Consider the following 27333-nt stretch of genomic DNA (forward strand, 5'->3'; position numbering starts at 1 on the left):
TAGAAGGTGTTCTATAATTGTCCCTGGATGTTGTTCAAGGCTGATGAGAATCCTACACAAAATTTTGATGCATGTGCTTCCTTGATCTTGTGGGACAGGGTCAACATAATGCATTAGAGAACAATGCAAATTTCTTTCTAAAATGGTCCTTAAAGGTTCATTGCTTGAAACTTTAAGAGGTTGTATTTAATCATATTTCCATGAGTTATAGCTGGTAAAAGTATATGCAGAAAATAATGATGACATCATAACCCCTACAGGCTTAAGTACAACTATCAAACACATCCAAGTCTCACAGGTGTTGAAATGTATTGGGGTTGCAAGTGAGTGGTGCTTAGGATATATAAAATGTGTTTCTCCAAATTCTGTTTTCAACTGAAATTCTTAAGGTAGAAAAAAAATAGGTATATCCATCCCTAAGTATCTGGTCCCACATTCTGCTACTCTTATCTGTTTTCTCTCTTGTTCTTTTCATGTAAGATTTTAAAAATGTTTCTATTGCTAAAAAAAAAAAGTGGGACCCCTCCTGCCACCCCCGCCATCAGCTGACAGATATGGCTATTCCCAGCTGTGGAATCCTGTAGGTCTATAATAATAATGCACAGGTTGAGTTACTGACTCTATAATTTCTAAGAACTTCTTTGGCACAAGCTTCGTACAAGGTCTTAAGAGATTCCAACAATGAATTCATATAGTCTTTGGGTTTGTCAAACTTGAAAAAGATACTTTTGTATTCTCAAATGGTATAAACTTGAGCACCACAAAACCTAGATCTTTCTTTGATATTCTAAGTCTACATCCTTGTAGCATTTAAGTTGGCCAGGAGAGTTACATGCATTTGATTTTTTAGAAACCCAGAATCCTAAGATGACAATATGAAGATTTTTTTTTTCAAGGTTAGATAACTTGCCTAAGGACACATAATGGGCAAATCATTTTGCTAGAATTTTAGACCATCTGTTTTAATTCTATATTCATCCTTCTTTCTACAATATCATCAGTTAACATGAATTGTCTTGGCTTGACCAAATTGCTAGACTCTTATCAAAAAAGTTCCAAATTCTAATAAAAAGTTCTAAGACTATATTTTATGTAAATATAAAATATTAGAACAAAATATTGTTCATGCATGAATCGTGTAAGTCACTTTCACACAATGGATAAAAGAATCTTTCTGATTTGTATTGAGTTAGTGACTTGTCAAACCTTTGTTTGGAAGGCCACACCAGATTCAGAGAATAATAACTTTGTTTTAAAATTCTGGGGAAATATGCCTTAATGAATATCTAAAGGAAAAAGGTTACTGTCTTTGTTTGTTTTACTTAATCTTTGTTCATCTCAGTGATATATGCACATACAAGAACATATTTTTCTCATCTCTGAAATCTGGATACATATTTCCTGAAAATATATTACTACTCTATTTCCTTTTTCTATTGCATGTTTCCTTTAATAGATGTATCATGTGGGCTAAATATAATATCAATTCCTGTTATCAAGCATGAACAGAACAGAGGACAGTTTCTCTTTAAAAGCACAATGCCCTACCAATGCCTTTAAAATCCATTAGAGAATATCTCACCAAGCCCACAAGAGCTTTACAATAATTACTTCTTTCACCTAGGTGAAAAAGGACATATCTGTCAACCTAAGAAGTGCAGAAGCAATTAACACCTTAATACTCTACTGGGAAATTGCCTAAATTAGAGAAATAACAGGAATGCTTCATGGTTTTTGTATTTCTAATATTTAGTTATTAGAATGGATGTAGAGTCCCTCAGTCATTCCCACATACACTCCCCAGCCCAACAGAGCCATGGATAGGTGTGCATGAGATGGTATGTTTGGGTGTTTGTGCAGGGGGTGCATATGATCATTGGGTCACATTCTTCAGAGACTAAATTCAGAAATAGGGCTGACACATGCATTGATAAAATTAATATGCAAGACTATGAATGTTGTAAACCAATAACCTCTCAGGCATACAGAACCTATCTCTGGATTCTGTGCTGCCATCCATAGAGGCTTTATTAGTCCTCTTTCAGCACTGGGCTACTAAATAGAAAGTTTATATTTATCAGTTCTTCTATACACATAGCAGGGCACATTAATAAACTGGGCAGTGAATCAGATGGGTGAAATCACTTGTCCTTTAACAGCAAGATCCAGGGAGCCTAGAAGTCCAATTGGTTAACTCTCCTTTTCCTAGTGATGTTAGGTGCCCTTTTGGCATGAAGCCTAGGTAAACAAATATGGTTAGGATTTTGAGAGATACAGAAACAATAAATAAAGCACAGGTTTCTTTCCTTAGAAGACAAATAGTAGTAGAGGTAAAAAGTATTTCATTCACTTCTCCCACCATACCCTAAAAGTTGGCTATTTTATGAAGCACCAGGGCAACTCTTAGAATATTCAGAGAAAACCATATAGGATGCTGTAGTTCCCTGTTTTTCCACAGGTAAGATCAGATCAAAAAAAGAAAAAAAGACAGCATACATGAAGAAAAACAGGAATGAAGTCAGAAAGATTCTGGAGGAGGCTGGGAAAAAAGAAGGCAGTTCATCCACTGTGTCTGGCAGCTGAACAAAAGTCACAGATGACCTTTAGCATCATCTGGTTCAAGACCTGCCTCCACTTGGTTTCCTTTACCGTGTACCTACTGTCATACCCAGTTCCTCTGTGAACACTGCAGTGGGAGAAATTAACACTTTCTGGTAGCTTCATTGAAGGATAACTGATAGTTATGAAACACTTTATATGACTGACATAGTATGCTGCAATAGGTAGGCTTTGGTGACCTAATGTCCCTAACTCCTCCTTGGCTTTGTTCCCAGCTGTTGGTATGGCCATGACATGTGACTTGTATCTAACTAGAAGAATATGGCAAAGGTTCCAGATGTACGTTATCATGTGTATGTGATTCTGCACATCATGCTGGAGACTTCCCTGCCTTGCAGGCTGGAGGAAGCAGGCAGCTGTGGGGGACTAAAGACAGCCCCTGGCTCACAACCAGCAAGAAAGTGAAGCCCTGAACTGAATTCTGCAAGTAACCTGAGTGAACTTGAGAGTAGATCTTTCCCCAGTGAAGCCTCAGCTGAGACTGCAATCCTAGCTGACATGTTGATTAGAATTTTGCATGACCCAGAGAGGGCTAGGTATGCTGTGCCTAATATTATGACCCAAGAAACTGTGAGATAATGTGTGTGGTTTAAACTGCTAAATTTGTGGTAATATTTTACACAGCAGTGGCTAACTACTACAGATGTTTTATATATATATATATATATATATATATATATATATATATATATTTAATATATTATTAATTCATATAATCCCCATTATATTCTCATTTCACACAATGGGAAAACTGGAGTATGAGACGTAAGCAAGCAGCTTAATTCCATGTAGCAGGGCTGGCATTCCAACATTCAAACAAGGCATCTAGCTCCAGAGCCTGTGTTCCTAACCAGCAAGGTGCACTGCCCTTCTGTACTTCTTAGAAAGTTCTACCTTAAGTTGTATCCAAACCCAATTTCCTATAACTTATCACAACAGCATGAGTCATATATCCGAATGCAGGTTAGATAAACTAAACAAAGAAGGCTGTGTGTAAACTGACCAGTGGGGTACGGGTGTGAAATAAGGCCAGGAGTTATATGTGATACCTTTTTTTTTTTAAAGGTTCGTTTATTTATTTATTTTTTTTTTTAGTTTTCGGCGGACACAACATCTTTGTTTGTATGTGGTGCTGAGGATCGAACCCGGGCCGCACGCATGCCAGGTGAGCTCTCTACCTCTTGAGCCACATCCCCAGCCTTATATGTGATACCTTGTGGGCTGTCCTCAGCCAGGGGAATGATGATGGTTTATTAACTGGTAGCATATGACTTCTAGTTCTGCCTCTAAGATCATTGAGAACATGTCAACCCCTTTTTTATATGACTTGAAATACCTGAAACCATGGATCATTTTTGTTTCTAATCCTCTATTTTCTCCTGCTCATACAAATGGTGAGAGCATCTCATTTTTGTTGTTCTTTTTGGCAGATGGTCTTCTTGTACATATACAAGTGTAAGAAAGACTGTTGGTTCTGTGTAGTATCAGCTGACAGAGATACCTCCTTCTCTCTCTCTATCTCTTTTTTTAATCTCTGGGGCTGGGTTTTATATGCCCACCAAGATATGGTAATAGCCAGGCAACTCCAATGCACTGACATTCCTTTTTGTCATTTTTTTGTGGATTTAACAACTTACTCTTCATGAAGATCTTTCCTAATAACCTGTAGACAGGATGCAGCATTGTGAGCTGAAAATTCATGGCTTTGAGGCTCATGAAGAATGATACCCAAAGTCTGCAGAGAGAAGCAAGGTTTTTGGTGGGATGCTATAGGGTTGTATTGGAACAGCAATGCTCAAATTTCTTAACATCTATTAAATGTTTATCAAATTTGTGACTCATTCACTGCTAAGAATAATCATCATATATGTGATGATCAGGAATAAAGTAAATCATTCCAGAGCTCTTGAAGGAAATGTTCAGTTTTGGATATCTTATGCTAAAGAGCACTGGCAACTACAAAAAGACAACCAGGGTATGGAAACAGTGTTACATACATCAATACTGAAAGAAGGACTGTATCTTCCTTGTTTTAGTAACAACAACTCTGGAAAAAGGTTTTAGGTGTATTGAAGAATCAAATGACCTACTTTAGGAAGATTCAGAAGAATTAGAAAATCCAATGAGTCAAAGTTCAAAGGGGGAAATTTCAACCCCCTCATATAAGGAATGTTTAACAGGCAGAGATTCAGAAAAGGTTTTGTGAGATAGTAAATTTCCTGCCTTTAAAAATATTAAAGTAAAAGAAGCTATATGTGAAGTTTTCAAAAAGCAGAATACAAAGGGAAGAAAATGTATGTATGAGCATCTGTGTGTGGTAGATTTAGGGAGTTATTAGTGAGAGATTAGTGAGAGCATGCCATGTCCTGACACTCCCTCTCATCATTTTGTAAGGATGATGGACAATAATGATGAGATCTTACAGTAAGTCATGAAAGGAGAATCTTTAATTCACAAACAGGGGCTGCACCCAGCTATGAATCCTGCTAGGCAAAACTCTGTGGGGGAATTTTTAATAAAGAAATGCTTTCTTGAATTCAAGGAACTGCCATCTTAAATCAGAGATAAGTCTAGAATCCAGGAAAACAATTGCAGGGCAACTTGAAACAGGATGAACTAAGCTGCATAAAGCCTTCAGAAAAATCACAAAATGCTCTGGGTGTTCATAAACAGAAATGCTTATGGAAAGAAATTGTAGTAGGAGAGCTGCAAATGGAAATGGAATGTGCTACATGGAGATGACACGGGGCAGGAGCACTAGAGGGGTAAGTCAGCTCTATCCCTTTTTGATTTGAGGAGGCAGGGCTGGTGAGAGAGAAGAGTGTGGCATTTAGATGGGAATGTACTTGTAGTGCAGGGTAATCCTCTGACATTGCCCTAGGTAATCCACTTTCCCAGTCTTTGAAATGACACCTGCTCCTCCCTTGGTAAGCCTTCAGCATCCCTTTCTTCTCCAGCTCTCTGTGAGTGACTTCACCTTTTTTATCCCTAAGAAATAGATCCATCAGAGGGGACTCACATATCGTCTCATGGGAACTTTGGCACCGTCCTGCCTTCTGCCCTGCCTTTCTTTTTGCAGACTCTGTTTGGGCCCCCAGTCTCTGTCCCCTGAGCCTCTTCAAAAGCTTTTCTTTTCCTTTGCTCCCCCTCCCTTATACAGCGCTCTCCCACTTCACTAGATCAAATCAGCACATGAGCTTGTTGAACCCTTTCATATATGAAATAAGTGTGTGTGTGTGTGTGTGTGTGTATATATATATATATATATATATATATATATATATATATATATATACATTTTTTAAAAATTCCCCCCAATCCCATGTTCCCTCTGGCTGCCATCCCATTTCTGTTCCCCTTGATGGAGTTGTTTGGTAGAGCTGTCTACATTCTCTGCCTCTGTTTACTCAAGCCCTGATCTCACCTCAGGTCGGCTTTCCCTCACACATTTCCATGGAAATTATTCTCATCAGGTCTTCTGAAACTCCCTCCCCACCAAGTCTCATGGTCAATTCTCAGACTCATCACATTCATTTTATCATCACTATTTGACCCAGTGTTTCCCTTCCTCCTCAGCAGCACGTGGCTCTTACCTTGGTTCCCGGGGTACCAAGTCCTCCTAGCTTTCCACTAACTGCTTCTGTTCCTTGGTGCCATGTGTTGGTTGTCCCTTATTGCTGATCTCTGAGGGTTGGTCTGCACCAGGCTTGGATCTTGGATCTCATCTCAACCTATTGGCTCTACCTCGATTTCACCCAATCCCGGGGAAAATACCAGGTACACATTCGTAGCTCCAAAATGCATATCTCCAACCAAGCTCTATTCTGAGGCCCCCACTCACCTCTTGCATTCATCCTCTTCTTCCTCAGTAGCTCTCTGTCTCTGTCTTCTTCAAAATTTGGCCCTTTTCTACTACCTCCAGCTCTACTTCTGCCTCCATTTTTCACTACATCCACCTTCAAATTTTAATCATTTTTCACTATTTCTCTGTCCACCATCATATTTTGCCCCCGATACTGTAAAAGCCTGCTAATTGGTCTGTTTTCACCCTTGTCTCCTTAAAGTCTCTTTTGCATATAGCAGCTAGAGAGGTTAAAACAAAAAACAACCCCATCAGTACCTCACCTGCTCAGTGGCTGCAATGACTTTCTGTCACACTCAGCATCCAAGGTCTTATTCCAGCCTACAGACTCACAGGATCTCTCCTGTCTCTTTCTCCAGTCTCTTCTCTTACCAATGTCAGCCTTGTGTCTCCCATCATTTTAGGCTCACTCAAATGTGACTCCCTCATGGTGGCATAGAGGCCATCTTGACTTTCCTTTGGAACACAGCCCAGGCCTTTCTTCCTCCACCACACTCTACGCCTTATACTAGTTTATTTCCCTTCATTGTGCTCAACATAGCCTCATCTAATGTTAGAGATGCACTGTTTGCTGCAGGTTTGTCTTCCCCACTACCATGCCAACTATAGGGGCGTGGAGGTTTACAGGCTGAGTTCACATCCATGCTCCTAGAATGACACCTGGCACACGGTGGGTGCTGGATAATTACATGTTAAATGAGTATATGAGGCTCAGTTTGGAGGAATGCTTAGGATCAAAAAATGAGAGGTTTATTATTATGGACATAAGGAGCAAGTAAAGGATTGGTTGGACAAAAAAGGAGCAATGCTGTGAAGCACACATGGGTGTGAGGTGTAGAACTGATGCATAGTGGTTCACATTCCATGCCGAAAGCAGGGAAGCACCAAGCTGCTATCAGAACAACCAGAACAGGGTTGCCTGCTGTGTAAAGTATTTCCACCTAAAATCTGAAGGGGTAGTCCTTAGAACAACTGCTCAATATCTAGCTCAGTAGTAGGTTTTAGAAATGTGTAAAAACATTGAAGAGTTATGAAATATTCTTGTTATTTCCTAAAATTTGGGTAAATATTATTCAGTGTTTATCTTTTAACTATAAGTTGATGGGGTTTTTTTCCCATTTTTTAGCAGAACCCGAAATGTCTTCTGCTCCTGCTTAAATGACGTGTTTCTGCACTAAAAATCAACAACTACTTATTGATGTACCAATAAAGTGCATGGCATTGGAGTTCTCAAACTCATTCCATCTGAGAAGAATCTCATGTTTCCCAAAATATGGTGAATATAAACACTGATGGATGCCAGATGATTTCAGGGGACTTATAAACCTTTGTTTTAAACTTTTAGTTGGAAACATATAAAATTATGTTGGGAAAAATAATATTAACATACCAATTCTCAGATATTAAGGTTTAAGAGAAAACTAAGAAAATGAATCAATTTAAATTTACTGAAAATCATGTTAATTATAGTAAGGCAGAATATATGTAACAAAATTTATGAACATGATATAGGAGTGATTGAACTTTGGGAAGCTGTTCAAAGTCATTTAAGGTGGAAGGATAAAAGAAGAGTTATCAGTGGGCTTCAGAACACAATGCTATAGTAAACTGTATAAGATACTTCTTCACCTTCCCCAATGCCAGTCAAGCAATAAGACATTCACCGAGCCTAAGTCTCTAAAGTCACTTAATTTTAAAACACTGAATTGAAGGTCTCTCTAACCTAGAGAATGGGAAAATTAATATTTTTTTTAGCGCAAAAGCTATTGAAGGAAAAGTCTTTCCATGTAGCTTTGGTCCTCATATCCTCGAGCCTTCTTATAAAATGTTTCTCAGATATAGATGACCGAGTGTACCAAGAGCCTGGCACTGTGCTTGTGCCACCATTCCTTTAACACAGGGTTCTTAGGGAACCTCAAGGCATAGTCTTATGTCATCACAAATAAATTTCAACTAAATTGCACACTAGAGGAATTATTGTTTTAAAATCACTTGCTGAATATGTACCACTTTCTTGTACTTCAGCCATGCTTACTAAGGCATGAGAGAAGTTCAAACAGAATAGACTGCCATTGCTCTGAATTGCTAATGAAAACTACAACACTGAACACACAAATCAAGCTGCTCATTTTGCCCAGCGCTATTTGAGAACTCAGTACATACCCCAGTCACATAGCAAACTGGATCAGGTCTCTGGGGGAAATCCTTAATGTGTACCTGCCATGATAAGTAATAAGTTCTACTTTGCATTGCTCTATTTATAAACTTGAGCTATTTTTCACACATTTTTAAAAACCCTTTTCTATAGCAGAACAGCAGAATGAATCACTTTCATCTTGTCAAGTTTATTGTTAAATGATGTTCAAACGTTTTCTTCAGATGTTGGAGGACTACCCAGACATTTTCTGCTTAAACAGAAACAAATGAGGCTGGGGAGAGATCTCTGGCCTTTAAAAAGTTCTTAGCTTTGAGCTGAACTATATTCCATTCATTAGTCCTGGGCAGCAGATAGTTTCCTTAGAAATGTGATATTTGGTGCCTCTTCAAAGCCAATGTGCCTGTATTTGGAGAAGCATTCAATGAGGCAGAAAACATGTGGGAATATTTACTAGTCATGAGGTCATAGAATTGGCACAGAGACCTGCCTGGTGGTCTTTGCTTTTTCATTCATTCATTCCACAAGTACTGGTTGAACACCTAACATATGCTAAGCACTGTTCTATGCATACAGATATAGTAGTGAAGAAGACGTTTATAATACTTGCCTGCATGGAGTTTATGTTTTACCTATGGACTAAGAGAGATAATGAGAATATGTTTATCAGTTAATTTTAGACAGTGAGGAGTCATATAGAAAAGTCGGGGAGGGGCAGAGCCACAGGCATATACACAGTGCCCCATATAGGTGTGACTTTCTTATCTTAGAAACCTGTCTCTAAAGAAGCGAGATAATTTAGCTAATTTTTCCAATATCCTAATTGTAACACTGGAAACTCCATTATTTTGAAGTTTTATCATGTTGCCAGTGAGGGGCTTTGGTAAGGTCCATATTTATGCTCCTCTTGCCCCTGGGATGCTTATGAGGATGCAGGGAAGCTTGAAAGCATGGCAAAGATGCTTGGTTGCTTGGTATTTCCTGATGCTGGTCATATCTCACTAACAGCACAGCCCTGACTTGGTGACTTTGGATAGCATGTATAGCTCCATTTTTTTTGTATGATATTTCATATTTGGTGGGTTCAATAGACTTTGGACTCCTATCTGTGAGACTCATTCATTTCTTAGGATCAATGGTAGAACTAAATAGATGAAGTAGAACTGGGCACAAAATTTAGAGTGAATGTCCTTCATAGACCTGGACAGGGATCTAGCTATAAAATCCTAGTCTAAAAGTCACACTAGAGATCTGCTATAATAATGAGAATTTAGACCGATGAAGCATCAAATTGTGTGCATAACAAAGATAGGAAAAGGCTAAACAGAGAGGGCAGAACCTTCAAAATTCTTGTCTACCCCTTTAATTTGTGTGATGTCAAGAGTGTGGTATTATTTTCCAGACTTGAATTTTTTAATAGGTGTTGACCCTTTCTGGATGCATTCTAAACAACTTGACTGTATATATTTTGGGTTTCTGGGCATTTAAAAGTCAGCTCCATATTTTCACTTATCCCCAAGTACCTAACGTGACAGCTAAGAAAGACTAATATCAATGTCATTCTATCATGATCAAATTAATAAATATCTTTTATAATATTTTAGGAAGAGGAAAAAATCCTGTGTAAATGTTTATGATCTCAGTTTGGATGCAGATTTAAGATACTTTTCCTAAGTGCATCTAACTTTGGAAATGTGATAGATACAAGTGATTGATATCACCTTGTATTTGTCAATGGATTTAGGATTCTTTTTCAAGACTAGCAATCAAAGAAAGATATCTTATGTGGAAAGAGGAGGCAAGTCAAATAATATCCTGACTCTAAGCTTTGGGTAGTATCTTGTCTTTTCTGTTCACAAAGACTAGACAAACATGATTAAATACATCATCATTTTTTCCCTTTGGGTACCAGGGACCCAAAGGGACACTTGACCACTGAGCCACATCCCCAGCCCTGTGTTTTTTTGTTGTATTTTATTTAGAGACAGGGTCTCACTGAGTTTCTTAGTACCTCGCTTTTGCTGAGGCTGGCTTTGAACTCGTGATCTTCCTGCCTCAGCCTCCCAAGCCGCTGGGATTACAAGCATGTGCCACCACACTCAGCTAAATACTTCATCTGTAAGGGGGTAAACTCAGAAATTATTTTTAAAAAATCTGTCAAATCCAGAGTCTGTACAGATTTCTTCTAATAATTTGGACACTCCCTTACATAGTCGCACTTCAACTCACCAGTAATTTGTCAAATTAAGAAATATCAGAACAACAGATTCCTTTTAATATAGATAGATCTGCTGTAAAATCTGTTCAAAATATCATTAGAATTCATCATACTGTTCAAAAAAGGGGCCGAAATAAGAGTGCAAATAAACTTCCTTCACATTTTAAACAGAATGTTGTTTCCAATTTAAGTTAGAACCTTAGCATCACAGGGAAACTCATGTCATTTTTTTTAACTATAATTGTTAAAAATGTTACAGAAGCTTATGAAAGACTAATACATCTTTTTATTCTTACCTATTTTGCCATAAGAGACATGATTAAAATGACAAATTCCCAAATAACATTAATAATGCATTTCCCCTTTATCCAAAGCAAATGTATTTTGCTCCTAAGAGATGTTTAATTCATTCCCTTTTTTGGAAAGAGAAGGGAGATGAAAGGATTTACAGTTAGAACTGGCATTTAATGAAAGATACATATTTGACTTGTGATTATGAAATAATTGCTGTGGTAATTTTGAATTTGGAGAGTGGTACTGAAGTTTGATATGAATGAAAAGCAAATTGTACTTCTGTTAAAATTCAAGGTTACCTATCTGGTATCGTTAAAAGTTACTGCCTATTATGCCACGAAAATAGTGGAGCTTGTGTTAAGAAATATATAAACATTTATTTTATATATAAACACATATATAAACATTTCCTCTGGGAAGTACCGGATCTACATTTATAGAGTGAATTTAAAATAACAGCTAAACTGCCACAAAACTTGGACAGACAGGCTTAGGATCCCTTCTGCTATTGTGTACTCTTCCTCCACTGCACCCCCACCCCATCTATCAATGGAATGGGGGTGTGGTGGAGGAAGATACCTCTGCACTGTGAAGACCAGGGGCTGGTAGATGAGCCAAGGTCTCCTTTAGGCTTTCTTTTCCTTGGTTTACTTTTCTCTAAATGCATCTTCCCTTGCTCCCAGGGTGGCAATAAGCCCTTGAGGGAAGTGAGATGGGAGATGAGCAGGAGAAAGAGAAAAGCAGTAAACTCTTATCTAGCTCTTCCAGCTCTATGTGGTCCAACGTAGGCTATCAGGCCACTTTAGAATTGTTCACCAAAGCTCCAGCAAGTCAGAGTATGCATTTACCTGGCTTTCCCCTCTGTGTATTTCTTCACTCCCCTAGCTTTTGGCCAGAGCAAGACTTCATAGGTACTTTAAAGTAAGACATCAAAGTAAGGATTAGAATTCCAAGAGTCTTTAGTCAGTTATGAAGCAGTTTCCAAGAAGTTCATTATTTTTTTTTCCTTCAGATAATAGTGAGTATGATCAGCTATTAACCACTTTAGTTTCTTAGCTTTTTGGCTGATGAGGTCTTTGGTGGTGGAGGTGGGGGGTGCTGTTTTAAACAACTGAGAAGATTTTGAAGACTCCTGACCCCTTTGGCTTCTTCCTGACAAGTGATGAACAAAAAAGGGTCTTTTTCCATGGCTGAACTCCATGAGAACAACCTATGAAGCTTACAAAAATGTTTATAATTACAGTGACTTTTAAATCTGACACATAGAGGAATAAAAGATAAAATCCTATAATGAAGAATCACTGGCAGGTTATAAATTAAAAGTTATGATTAACCAATTTGTTTGCCTAACATGTAAGCTGGAAGACTACTAACTGATTTTAAGACAAAGTACACCCCTCAAAACGTGTTACAATTTAGTATGTAACACTAGAAAACCTTTAAAAGGAAAACATTAATAATATTTGGTGGGTTTATTTAATATCACCTAAAGTAGTAAGGACGGTGGGAAAAGTCTCTTGTGTCTTCCCACCAGATGAATACAGGAAGAAATTGATAGAAAACTGACATTCCTGACCTTCAAATGCTGAATACTATCTTACTGCTGACAAGGAGAAAGCAGAGAACAGAGCCCATAGCTGACTGCAATAGTTTTTTTTTTTTTTTTTTTTTCCTAAACGTGACCAGCACTAAGAATGCTATTTTATAGGAAGGAATAGAAGAAATCTCACTGGGTGATGCCATCTAATTACAGAATTAAAATTGCTTTAGAATCTTCAAAGCAACAAGGATCTATAACATATTCGTGTCTCCTTATAAGCCATGTACCTTCATAATAAATCTAAGCCTTCAGAATCAAGAGTAAAAATAACCACATCTAAAAATTATAAAACTAAATAATAATCATGAACAAAGTTGCTCAGAAAGTGGGCCTACCCTGCTTTTTATTCAAATGGAAATATTTTCTTTTCATTGACAGATTTGTAGGCCCATTCAATTTAATGCAGGAAACACTGCTACTTTAAAATCCTATAGCTGAGGTTTAGCTGTACTCAATTTGTTTACATCAAATGCAAAAATGCATTATTTTTTATACATATTTAGATGTATTAATGCTTTAAACTCTGCTCTTAAGTACACAGTTGCTTTCCTAAGGAGGTTTTCCATGAGTTATCCAGTAGAGATAAAGTTTGAATAATATTTTGAATTTCCTTTCCCTTTTGGGAACTTGCATGCTTTTGTGTCATTTTTTTTTTTTTTTAAATCAAAGCTTCAAAAACACTGAAGTTGTAGGCTAGAGACATTATCGTGCTGGAAAAACACAGGTGACTCTCACGGCATTCGAAGAATCTTAATCACACCTTCCTGGGAAAGCAAAGTCCCAGAATTTTACAAGAGCTGCTCAGTGGAAGCAAATTCAGGTTCAAAGAGATGAGAAGAAAGGAGTGACTTTTTTATTCAGCATGCATGATCTGCTACTGCAATTTCCATCCCCCTTTTCCTGCCAGGTGTCTCAGTAAAGAAATGGATGCTGCTGTGAAAGTCATCCGGCTGAAAACAGAGGTGAGAGTGAGTAAATGAGTGAGAGTCGAAATAAATTCAAGTCATTTCACAAAGGATTTTTGCTATGATGGATTATAAAATAGATTTTCACAAGTTGGCAAGTTTTTCCAAAGTCTAGCTTCTGACTACTGTTTGAACAAGTTGTGTAGAATGGAGTCTACACACTATGAAATAACATGATTTTTTTGTACCAGGTTAGAATTATTTAGGATCACCAAATAACAGGATTGAAAAGTAGGTAAAACAGCTGAAAAATCCAACAGTCTGGTCTAACCTGGTATGCTCTGTCTCCTCACAGCCAATGCTCCATCAGGCGGCTTTGTCTGGCTGGCGGATTTAGTGTAGGGACTCTCATCTGCAAAGGTACAATGAAGGGTTTGGTTAATTTCCATCAGGTTTCTGGCACAGTGAAGATCTTTAATGGATTGCAATCCTTCTGCCAGAGAGAGGTGACATGGCACAGTAGAAAGAGTTGATAGACCTGAGTCCTGAATTTGGGTGAACAGTGGGACAAGCTCTGAAAAATGTTTTGGACATCAGCTTCTTCCCCTGTAAAAGAGGGTAAATTTTTCATTTACCACAGGATTGTGAGGTTCAAAAGCTATAAATGCACATGAAGACATTTAAAAAAAATTGTCAGAATGCAAATGTGGTATATAAATTACTTGCCTGTCACCTACATTCATTGATAAATAAATATCAGTGAATATGTAGAGCTGGAGGACAAAGAAGGAATAAAATGGCTCAATGGGCACTAAGAATAAATCAGGTAGAAGAACAAAGGAAATGAAAAGAAATGCAATATTTCAGATAAGCGGATGACAGAGCATTAGTATCGCAGGAGAATAAAGAAAGAGTTAGTAGGTTATTCCTGGCAGTGTGAATTGGCATCCAGGGTAAAGCAGAGGGACAGGGTCATTCAGAGGTGAGACCAGAGAAGCCAGTCTGGGAACAGGGCAGAACCATGGTGTGGAAGAAGAAGACGGACATTGCAATAAGCTGACTGGCCTTCTTTTAGAAAGAGATGAAAACAACCTGCAGAGCAATAAAAAGAGCAACTGAAAAGACAGAAGGTCTGAAGTTCAGTGTAGTGGGAGTTAGGCAAGAAGCTGAATGATTAATACACTAAGTGACAAGATCGTAGAGGAAATGGGTCTATTAAATTATAAGTACAGTGATTGTTTTAGGATTTGCTCTGTCTTGGAATACAGAAGAGTGATCTAGGATGGCAAATATTAGGGTTAAAATATAGGAAGGAATGATTCTTCCTAGCTTCTGTGGAGGCATTTATATCAAGTAAGAGATGTCAGAGTAAAAAATCTTCAGTTTCAAGAATAGGATGTATACGGCTTAGTAAATATAATGTAAAGTAATTGCCCAGCATATTTAGTCCAGCTAAATGACCCAAGTGCCACCCTGGTCACACTGTGACGCTTGTTTGTTGTTGTGTAAACAGGAAATTATTAAGGAATTTTACAAAACTGTGTTGCATATGACAAACTATTAAACACAATGAATATTTAATCCAGAAACAAAGTTGTATCATCAGAGGACATGAATTCTCCCACCTAGGTGGCTAGTGTTTCAAAAGTGAGGAATTCATTTCCTCTTTAGGATGTTCTTCTGGTTGAAATGATTCATGATTTCTTCATAAAACTAACAAGGTCTTTAGAAATAATGGCAAAAAATAAAGATTAACACGGGTTTAAACTGCAATTAACTTAAAAAAATGACAGGCACACTCTTTCATGTTTATATTCCATTTGTTGCCCAATTCTTTACATTCTTCCAACCATAAAAGAACTACCAGCTTTCAGATACTAAATCAATTAATTGCTTCACAATTGCTTTTTTTTGGGGGGGGGGCTACTGGGGATTGAACCCACAGGCGTTTTACCACTGAGCCACATCCCTAGCCCTCTTTTTATAATTTTTTTAGAAACAGGGTCTTGCTGAGTTGCTTAGGGCCTCAATAAGTTGCTGAGGCTGGCTTTGAACTTGCGATACTCCTATCTCAGTCTTCTGAGTGCTGGGATTACAGGTGTGTGCCACTGTGTCCAGCTCACGATTGCTTTTAAAGTAGCATCTCAGGCAGGTCTCTGACTCTTTTCTTTCCAAACACAATTTAGAGCATAATCAAAAACCACAGAACAAAACCTAAGCATTAGATTTCAAAGTCTCCCTTTGCCCATCATTGACACCTGGGAATTTTAGTGCTTTTTATCACAGTGTTGATTTAATAGCCAAGCAATATGTAGCACCTGTAAAAACAGACTCTATGTAAAAATCTGAGATTCTTCATAAGACTTCTTTAAAAATGTATTTTCTTTCATTATCTAAAACTTTGAAAGTGTGTGGTTTTTAAAAGTACAGAGCTCTGAGCAAAGTGATACATATCACAACAACCAGGTTTAGAGGTGGCATCTCAGAAATTTAAAGGCTTTCCTCAGTTTTCAATTTGTGAAGGTTACTGCCCATTAAAGTCTTAGTTTGAATGTAGTGTTGAATTTTCTTAAAGGGCAGTAAGAGATGTGCCCGGGAGACTCTAAAGTTATCTGTACTTGATGCTCTATTTTAAGGAAACATTCCTTTAGAAATTTACCCAGCTTGCATTACGGATGTAGTCAACCCTGGTAAAATGGTTTTCTCATTTATATTTGAAAGCAATTTCCTTGATTTAGAGCTGAAATAGTCTAGTTATGCACATCCTTAAAAGGTTGAAACTGAATTATAGATGGCCACCTGGCCAGCATCTACATCACCATCCCCCACCCCTCCTCCAGTCCCAGCATCCAGTGTCCTTCCTGAGCACAGGCAAAAGTAAATAAGTATCTAGAAGCCAAAAGTTGTCTTGGTCAAAAGACCAGAATGAAACAATTTCGATATTATCTAAGAATAGCTTGCCAAAGTGAACCATGTTGAAAGCAATAGTTCTTAATGGAAGTGTGTGTGAGGGGGAAGCTTGGCAGCATCTCTCAGTAGAGTTAAGGAGACCATAGCAACAGAGAAGTATGGTGCAAGGTAACCTTGGTTTTCAGAGAACTTGGTATATATATATATTTAGAGAGAGAGAGAATTTTTTTAATATTTTTATTTTTCGGTTTTTGGTGGACACAACATTTTTATTTTATTTTTATGTGGTGCTGAGGAACCCAGCGCCCCGCGCATGCCAGGCGAGCGCATTACTGCTTGAGCCACATTCCCAGCCCCTATATTTTTATTTTAAACATAGAAAAGGCAACATGGCCCTTTTATAAAAAGTTGTTCATCATAGAATGGATTTCCACTCTTTTCATTGATTTACTAAAAGTCAGGTTTTGATTATCTTAGCCAGTCAAATAGAAATGGAGTAGGATGCTGAATGAGTCAATGGCTTCTGGCTCCATAATAGGATTCCAAAGGAGAGAAATGTCCAGGGAGTATTTTTAATCCTCTGCATGAATCATGGAAAGCTATGGAGGTTTCTATCATGGTCTTTCCTTGTGTCCTTGAGTGGATTTGTAGATACATACTAAAGTCATATACTTATAAGAGACCATCTAAACTACTCTTTCATTTTATGGCAAGGTGTGGGGCCCCGAGAGATAAGTTTAAAGAAGGACACATATTTAAAGTGAATCTAGACTATATATCTTTATTCTCATGTTCTTTCTTCTTTATCTAATTTCCTCTTGGAGAGAAAAGTTGATTTCTTAGGACATTGGCTCACATGTTGCTGTATCACACAAGGAAGTGACTAGACCCATCATACCAGCAAGACTTTGCATGGTGTAATTCCTGTGGCAAAACCTTTGAAATGTGCCATCGTAGTCAATTCTTCATGCATGTGAATAAATATCCTTTCCCCTCCCTTCCTAAAGTGCATAATACTTAATACTCTCAAGTTCACTCTTTTAAAGATAAATATTTAAAAGAAATACCAATTCAATTCATTGCTCTTCAGCATTGGCTTTACTAAGAGTCATCGAATTATAATATAGATGTTAATACTTTTTCTTTGTTTATGAGGGAGGCACAAACTAGAATTTGGAGTTCCATCCAGATATATGAATGAATTAAAAATTAGGTCAAATAAGGAAAGGAATCAATGAATAGATAACATGTTTAGAATAGCACCTGTCACAGGGGCTGCGGTTGTTGCTCAGTGGTAGAGCACCTGCCTTGTACATGTGAGGTACTGGGTTTCATCCTCAGCACCACATTAAAAAAAAAAAAAAAACTAAGTAAATAAAGCAAAGGTATAAAAGAAATAGGACCTGGCACATAGTAAGCATTCATTAAATATTTGCTGGTGGATGAATGAATTATATTCAATTTTCAAACAAGAACATTTATTATAAACAAGTAGCCTGAAATATGTGAGCTATGCTTCCTCCCATCTCTGATTTTTGTCTTATAACCTATTCCTTATAAAGTCACATCACCACCCAACAGTTATTAAGTATTGACCTACTGTAGGTTAAAAATCTGTGACTCTTTATAAAACTAATATTCAAATATATTTCCTTTCATTTTTATTCAGATTATAGAAAGTGTTTTAGTCAGCTCTCGTCACTGTGACCAAAAGATCTGAATGTCTGATTACAACTTAGAGGACAAAAAGTTGATTATGGTTTACAGTTTCAGAGGTTTACTCCATAGTTGTCTGGACTCCATTGCTCTGGGCCCAAGGTGAGGCAGAACATCTGTTGGAAGGGTGTGACAGAGGAATGCAGCTCAGCTCATGACAACCAGAAAGCAGAGAAATCTTGAGTGCAAGGAAGCAGGGATATTGTAATCCCCATCGGTACATCCCTCAGTGATCTATTTCTTCCAGCCACACCCACTTGCCTATAGTTACCACCCATTAATCCATTAAAAATCATTAATCCATCAAATGAATTACGCTACTGATTAGGTTGCAGTTCTAATAATCGAATCATTTTACCTCTGAACATTCCTGCATTGTCTCATACATGAGCTTTCAGGGGACACCTCCTATCCAAATCATAACAAAGATTTCTCAAAGAACCTTTAATATAATTCAACAAAATAATTTTTGATTTTCATATAAAACTCTCAGGCTTGACTTCCATGGTAGATCTTTCCTGCAAGTTGCCGTGGGAGAAAAACAGACACAGAGCTAGTGAGCTGATGCTCCCTGAAATGAATGCTTCCAGTAATCATAAAGGGCATCTCAGGGCATCAGGACTGCCAGCCTTTTCTAATGAAATCTTAGCGGCTAGATAATCGCTGTCACATACAATGGCCTCCCACTTTCAGAGGGGCTTGAATATTGGTAATAACAAGGAAAAACATGGGTCCTTTTGCAGAGACATCCCATGACATCAGGGAATATGCCCCTCCATTAACAGGGACAATTGACATGGTGACAGAGGCTCAGACAGGGTTTAGTCAAGCATACACTTTAAACGGAAGAACAATGGGGAGAACCATCTGTCCCTCTCATATACATCAATTTGGCCAGTGTCCTCATGTGCTAAACACAGGAAAGGCAAACACAGGTCATTTAATTTGATTATATATTGTAAGTGAAGCTGGTGTTTATGAACTTGAAAAATAAACAGCAGGTGCCTACAGAGGAAGACTCCACTCTGCATCACAGACAAATTTTGGACCTGGAGAAACACGTCTCCAAGGGGCTCAGGTCCCCTCACACTCTTGTATCCTGCAATGGTTGCCTGGCATCAAACGGTATCCATGTGTAATCAGACTGATTTTTGTCTCTCCATCTCCTGCCTCTCCCATCCCCAGGGTCTGGGCTTCTCCGGAAGAGCAGATATGACTATGGTTTCAGAAATCTATGGCTGTGTTCAGTGTTTAGTTGAAGAAAAAAATTCAATTTCCTTTGGCTGAGACTAATCAGCCTCTGCTAAACAATTCTTAGCAACTAATTATGCAAAATTGAGGCACCTGCTAAGCCAGCAGATCCCTTAACTTCTTGATTAGAAAAAAAAAAGAGAGACATTTTTGTGCACTTAAACATTAGGACCATTTTCCAGCAATGGGGAGACAGGCAGCTCATGACGCAGTGCTCATGTCATTACGAACACACAAGAAAACATCTTCCATAAGGGAACAAAACAAAGTCCATTGGGAAGGAAATAATCTGTCCCTTGAATTCAATTGCCTTCCACAAATGTTAGTGCCTACTATGTGCAAACTAAGAATCAAAATAGATAAAAGGTAATGAAACTTTCAGGGGAATGTTGATTGCAGAATCTTATTACCTGCTAGATGTGAGAATGAGACATGGTGCTTGATTCTCCTGAGGGAGGCTGAGCATGGGCTTAGGCCCTGGTGGAGGTGGGGCATGGGAAGAGAGAGGGGGATTCACCACAATGACCCATCCAGAATTTTGCAATCAGAAAAATCAAGAAGCAAGACAACATTTTGAGCTTTCAGCTAATACAAAAATTTTGCGTTGGTGGGAACCTTGTTCTTTTCTGAATTCTGGTCCTCAGAGCATCTTATCCCAGTTCAGCACATACATATTGTGGCTGCTTCTCTCTCTTGGACCCTCACCCTCCAGTTCATTTTGCTGCCTTGATGATTTGATGATACATTCTACAATTTATGCAATATTTCCTGAAGGATAGCTGTCAAAGGGTTTTAACAGAAATGAGTTATGTCGGGTTTTTTTTCTTATTAAAATGATGTGTAACTATGATCACAGTGCCCCACATAAAGGTAAACACAAAGATATAATCTAGTACTCCTTTTCAAACCTAAATGATTTTCCCCTCCAGATTAAAATAATCCTATGTTTCTAGGGCCAAGCAGAAGTTACGTTCTGGACCCTTCTACAGTCAGAAGGCTCTAGCTCCTATGCAGGCTGTGGCAATACAGCTTTGGCATGTCAAGGCTGCAACATGATTAATAGCTGACAACTTATCCTAAGGAATGAGTTAATTTCATCTCCTTTCCTAATCTGGTAAAGTAGTCCACACATCTGGGTTTGAACCAAAAGGGAATACAACTTATCTGAGTTTAATGGCAGAGACAGAGGCCTGGTGCTGCTCCATGAGGATCCCTCTCCCATTAAGATAAGAGTTTTCCCTCCGTTCCTCCATCTACTCTCACTCCCCTCTTCTGTGATTTGTTTTGCATCTGCATGGCACTAATGTCTATCCTGACTCTGCAGGTTTCCTTACAGTTTTCTAATTTAGACACAGATGTGCTTTATATTCTTAAAGGGACCAGGTCTTCTGCTTTTGGACATTAAAAAAACCAAATCATCCAAATAGAGCACAAATACATTTTAAAGACAAAGATGCCAGGATGGAACTTGAGACCATTACTATTTAAAGTGTATTTAAAGAATACACCAAACTTTAGGGGACAAATATGTAGTTTATATTATCAGGCTTGACCATAGCTGAGCATTCTTGAAGGATCATAGAATCAGTATTTGATTTTATGTAGTAAGAACTAAAGTTGTGAAGTAGCAAAATAAACCAAACTAAGAAGGTCAAGGGTCTTATGTTTTCTCTCAAATATGGAAGCTAGAGAGGGAAAAAGGAAAAGAAAGGTGTAAGTGTGTGTGTGGGGGGGCAGAGGTGATTTCATGAAAATCAAAGGGGGATCAGTACAGGAAAGGGACCATGAAGTGGGAGGAGGGAAGGGAGGAGGAAGGGAAGGAAGGGATATTGGCCAAATTATATTGTTATAGTATGTGCATATATGGATATGCAACAACAAATTCCATCATTATGTATAACTATAATGCACTAATAAAAATGTGGAAAGAAAAAAATTAAAAATCACCAAGTACCTTAAAGAGTTTTTATTTTTGTAGGTTATGTCTGTCAAATTAAAACTCATAAAATACAAAAAAAAAAATTAAAATAAAAAACCTAAAGGTACAAATAATAGTTTCTTCACAATGATAGGATATCCTCTAAATTATATTAATCATAGTTGCATAGCCCTTCAAGAATTAAATATTACCACCCACATTGTTTCAGAGTCCCTGTCTTATAAAAACATTTTCTTCCATTATTATCTAAATCTTTGCTTCTGCAAATATGGTCCATAGCCAATCTGCATGAAAATTAACTGGGAGCTTGTCATCAGTGCTGAATCTCAGGCCCCACTGACCTATGGAATCAGAATGTGAATCTCCAGGTGATTCACATGCACAGTAATATTTGGGAAGCCCTGCTCCAATCAACATTACCAACAGCAAGCAATTATACAAATAGTGAGGTTACACCTGTCCTCATGTCTCATCTGGTTATGTCAGTGTCAGCCCACAAAGGATCCGGCAGAATGCCAGTCGTATCAGTAAACTCCAAAAGAATCTGCAGGCCTCAGACTGCAAATATCAAGTTGCATATGGAATGATTTCCTCAAATAGAAATAAAACTTTTTAATGTTATGGTTTGGACTAAATTGTACCATCTCTTGATCAATTTTAAACCTCTCAACAATCTTAAAATGGTTGAATTTGGTGGATATATCTAAGGTCAGACTCTAGGGAAAATGATGAATTATAATGTTATATACTGCCTTATGACAGCAACATGGGGTAAGAATCTTCTTTGGCATTATCTCCTTAAATTCTTTCCCTTTAGATGTAGAATCACTTCCTTGAATCTGCACAGTTATCTTGGAACTAGGAAGATCTCCAGCACAGAACCTGACCTCTGATCTGCACACAGAGACAAAAAAAAACTGCAGTGGCCCAGAACATCTGGTCAACCTTGTGAAAGTGGTCCATGGAAACCATGCTGCTTGCCGATGTCTGCAGGCCTTTGGAAGACTAATATCTCTAGCCAGGTTAATTTGTAAATCCTCTTGGAAAGTAATGAGCATGAAATTGCACATTTCCTGCCTCTGGCATTCCTATTGTTAATGTGTCTGAATCACAAATGATAACTCCTCTGCTTCTTAATGTTTCCAGCAAGGACAGTTGCAACAGAGTCATGGTAGTAGTGAACTGCCTCATCATCAAAGAATCAACAATTCTAGAGGACTGGACTCTACCCAGGAGGCCCATTTTCATTACCACATCAGATCCTAGTTTAACACCTTAAAATATAAATTCAGTTACAGCTTCCACTTTCTCTGTATGTAGGGAGGGATATAAGCTTTAACCTTTATTTTATCTGTTAGATTATGACAGCTGACATCCTCAGTATATCACACTGTTAAATACTCAAAGAGTCAACAATTCTTAGCATTAGAATGACAGATGACAACTAAGAATAACCTCAGGGTAGCTAGGATGGGCTATTTAAAACAACATTTTATATTTATGTTTAAAGACTACACCAAACTTTAGCGGAGAGAAGTAGGTAGTTTATATGGGTATTATCAGGGTTGACCATATCTAAGCATTCTTGAAGGATCATGGAATCAGTATTTGATTTTATGTTGTAAGAAGTAAAGCTATGTAGTAGGAATTATAGATACAAGTAAGAAATTTGAAGAAATTAAGTTTTCCTCAATTTCTTTAACCAATGTATATTGTCATATACAACATAAGAGTTCACTTTCTTATACATTGATCACAGTTTAACCTGAAATAAATTTGGGAAAAAATTTAAAATAGGACATAAATTTTCTTGAAATAATTAATAAAACAAAATATTAAAAATGTCTTCATGGAGATCATTTAAAGTTGGGTTCAAAAGATTGAATTTTGTTGTAAAGATGACTTTGATATCAAACAAGGGATATAATATATAACTAAATAAATGTTTAAGATTATAAAAATAAAAATATTGTCTTCATTGAAGAGATTAACAGTGTTTTCCAAATATTCCAACAATAATGATAATAATAACCACTTCTAACTGGATTATTTAAATGATAATATCTCTTGATCTCTTGATTATTTAAATAACTTTTTTTACCCCTCCTTGTCTGGGACTGTGTGTGTGTGTGTGTGTTTGTGTGTGCTGGGGCTTCCACCCAGGGCCTCAAACATGGTAGGCAAGCACTCTACCACCAAGCTACATCCCCAATTAATCTGGGACGTGTTTCCCCTCCCCATTTCTTATGTAAATTACAGATAAAATAATGGAATTTTTGTTAAATCAGGGTTTTCCAAGAGTACTTCTTTTCCATGATATTACTGCAAAGGTTTCTATACTTAGAAATCCCCACTATGATAGTTCCTTGAATGAGGTCAAGGTTGATGAAAAAACAAGAGAAAGTAATATACAACAAGATGACTTTATTTTAGGAGATCTAAATATGGAGTCAGTGTGTCAAATGTCATTAAAAAATAGAGTGATCCACAGGTGTCTGTGGGGTGGAACATGCATGCCTTGGTTTGATTATTGGGAAAATAGCCTTTAAGACTCCCACTTGTTGCTCTGAGGGTCAGTGGTAATTAATGGAACAATCAAATTTTATAACAATGTAAGTTTAAAGCCTAGTTTAGTGGCTTGGTATGGTTTTTCCTTTTTTTGATTTGTTTCTCTATTGACCAGCATAAACCAAAACAAATGTCATCTGTAGGTGACTTGCTTAATACAAATAAATAGTTAGATAGTCATTATTGCTGACAAATTTCTAAATGAAATTGAAATAAAGAAGCATTACTACTCCTATTTAAATTCAGTTTCCAATAAACAAGCTGAACATTTGTCTCCATATCTAGCATTCTGGAATAATAAAAAGAGAGACATATATAGTGTATATTCATAACCTTGAGCAACATTTTGGAGTCAGGAGCCCTTGCTATCCTTGTTGCCAAGGTCATTGACCTGACTCAAAAACAGGGCTGCAGGTGGTTGTCTCTGTGTGACTCTCAACTCGTACCTCATGTCTGAAGTTTACAGTGATGAAAAAACAATGATCCAAAGGGTGTGTCCAATATGATGACAAAGGTCACTCAAAAAAGATTTTTCCAGGCATTTATTTTCATTAAAACAGTGAAACAAAGAGATGGGACTTTGTGGAAATGGAGAAAATGGACCAAGTCAGAAGTTATCAGCAAATGGAAGGAAAAGTGAGCGGTTGGATTATAATCATATAACTAAAAATATATGGTTCTTTCATTATATATCAATGTCACTGGCTTCTTCAATAAGTAATCTAAATAATTTTTACAGAACTTTTCTTACTTCTGAGTTTGTGTTTACTTTAATAAGTAGTTTAAGCATACCTCAGTCAACCAAAAGATTTTAATGTCAATAATACTAGTAATATTGTAAATAATTATAGCTAATATTTATTGAACACTTGTTATATGCCTGCACGAGTTTAATCCTTTACATGCAAAATCATATGCTGGGAGCCATTAGCCAAGTAGGTATGACAATTTCCTTGCCAGCGTACCCCATGTTGCAGTGACATTGAATGTATGTGACCTTGCTCAAGGACCAAGGCAGATTAGGGTGTTCCCGGTTTTAAGATAATCGTGTTTAGGGCGTTCCCAGTTTAGGTTCCAGGTTTAAGGTTTAAGATTATTCCTGCTGGGAATAGGGCGTATCCTGCTGCCTGAGTTCCCCTTGAGTTCTCACAGGATTCAGACAGTATATTTTGGAGATAGAAGCCCAGTGGAGGTGGATTTGGGCAGAGAACGTGGATTTGGGAAGAGAACGTGGATTTCCCCAGAACGTGATTGTAGACGGCTGGTGTGAGTTCGGGAATAAAGAGTTGCTGTTTGAATCTACAAGCTGTGTGGTGGCTCGTGATTGTGTGCCCAGCCAGACTGCGGCATTTGTGCCCAGCCAGACTGCGGCAATCATAGTCCTTCTCACAAGGACTCCATGAAACTTGAAGTTGCAAAGAGTCTATTCTTAACCACCATGATCTGCTGTTTACCAAAATTTGATTCACATACTTTTTTATAATTCTTTGTGTGTATGTGTGTATAAAAAGAGGTATACTTTCACATAGTTATCACTATTGGGTGTATTCTGTGTTACTAAATATCACTGATATAAGGACTTCGGGCACCCAATTTTTAGATCTCATGTCTTTGTAATGAATTCCTGGTTTCATTTATAATGTAAGATTTAAGTCTTTTTTGTTCCCCAGCCCCAGCACATAAATAAGTCCCTTGAAAGATTGCCTTTTAGCCAAGAAGCTCCAAGCTTTAGGAGATGAAATCTGGCTGGATTTCTATGACTCTCACTCCGTGCCAGCCATTCTCTACTGATAGAGCATTTATAAATTGGTTCCCACAAGTGGTTTATCGTCTTAAAATGAATAAACACTGAGGCACTCTTTTCTCCTTTAGTATTCTAGACAGCACATTCATAGCCTGCTGCTTACAATATTTCAACATTTCATTGGTGTTCCTGCAACCGTGGGATGGCTTCTGTGGGGGTGAGGAGATCAAGCCTGATGTTCCTGGCCCTTGGCTCTCCACACCCATCTCGACAAACAGCCAGGCCCTAGAGCAGGAGGGACTGCAATTGAGCCTCAGACTCAGATGTGGTTCATGCAACTGAGCCACTCGGTGGACAGGCCCAGACTCTACTAGACAAGACTTTCACACAAAGCTTTTTTAAACAAGGCAATGACACATTTACTAGCCATTCTTTTCAAAATGTTCACCTCTACTAGTCCTAGATCACTTCAGGAGCTATCTCTAAACTCATATTTTTTTTCTTTAGAGAATTCCCATATTTGGAATTGTAAGTGTGGGTTGGTGGTGTCATTATATGCTATTTTGGAACCAATATTTTTTTGCCCAGATGGGGGAAGAGGGCAGAAATCACATTTGGATGCCTTGGGAATAACATATTTCACACATGTCTGGAATTGTCACATATTTTGCTTTATTAATTCATTGCTAGGTCAAGCAAGAGCAGATGACTGCTTATCAAACAGATGACATGTGTTTTTAATGCATGATTAAAGCAGGATTTGTCATGGCTGTCAGAATCCAGAGAGTCTGTGGTTTTGTTATTTAAAGCCATACTTTGGAGATGCTGGTTTTACAGTAAGAGGTACTGATGACACAAACAAAACCTTAACTAGCATGTTAGGACAGAAATAATTTTTGTATGGAAAATGTAAAACCCACTTTTACCTCACTAGGATTTCAATGGAATGCCATGGTTCATGTGTAACTTTGGGTAAGTCACTTATTCTTCCTGAGCCTCAATTTCCTAGCTTGTAAAATGGAAATAGTATCAATCTTATAGGTTTCCTATAAAAAGCGAATAAAACAGTATTGAGTAAAACACCAGGACTTGAACCCTCACTATTCAAGAGGTGCTGGTTCCATTCTCCCCAGTAGAAGAGGAAGCTGAATGACAGACAGGGAGCTGTGGAGATCTGCAGCAGCAAATTTCTTTGATAGCACTTTCCATAGTATATTGTAATATTGTGAGCAGGGATTTAATGTCAGGGCCACAAACATTATTCCAATGATGACAGATGAGAAAACTGAATCTTAGAGAAGTTAAAAATCTGTCCAAGGCTGAATAGCTAATAAGAATCAGAGGGGATTCTTCCTTAGGTCTGCCTGATACCAAAGACATTCTTTCCCCAGTGTGGCCACAGTGCCTCAACCCAGAGGATTGCATGACAAACAGCCCCTGCAGAACAGGAAACTGGCATCTCACCATTGTAGATGGAGTTTCACATTGCCCCAACCTGCAGCTCCACCTCCTAACATCATGAAGATATTGACACTTATCTATCTATCTTTTT

General features: G+C 37.8%; 1 protein-coding gene across 16 annotated transcripts in view; it reads right to left on the minus strand.

The window, feature by feature from the left end:
- Grip1 (glutamate receptor interacting protein 1) overlaps positions 1 to 27333 on the minus strand; it is a 645398-nt gene that overhangs the window by 158152 nt on the left and 459913 nt on the right. For 14 of the 16 annotated variants that reach the window (XM_046430647.2, XM_058574652.1, XM_058574657.1 and 11 more), the window contains one exon: positions 13985 to 14065. The exons of the other annotated variants lie outside the window; for them this stretch is intronic. In XM_046430647.2, coding sequence (XP_046286603.1) covers positions 13985 to 14065 — 81 coding nt within the window. The remainder of the gene's footprint in view (positions 1 to 13984; positions 14066 to 27333) is intronic. 16 annotated transcript variants of the gene reach the window in all.

This window comes from Marmota monax, unplaced genomic scaffold (genome assembly GCF_021218885.2).
Source record: "Marmota monax isolate L192 unplaced genomic scaffold, Marmota_monax_Labrador192_F-V1.1 WCK01_AAM20220418_F8-fsc00056, whole genome shotgun sequence".
NCBI classification, from domain to species: Eukaryota; Metazoa; Chordata; class Mammalia; order Rodentia; family Sciuridae; genus Marmota; species Marmota monax.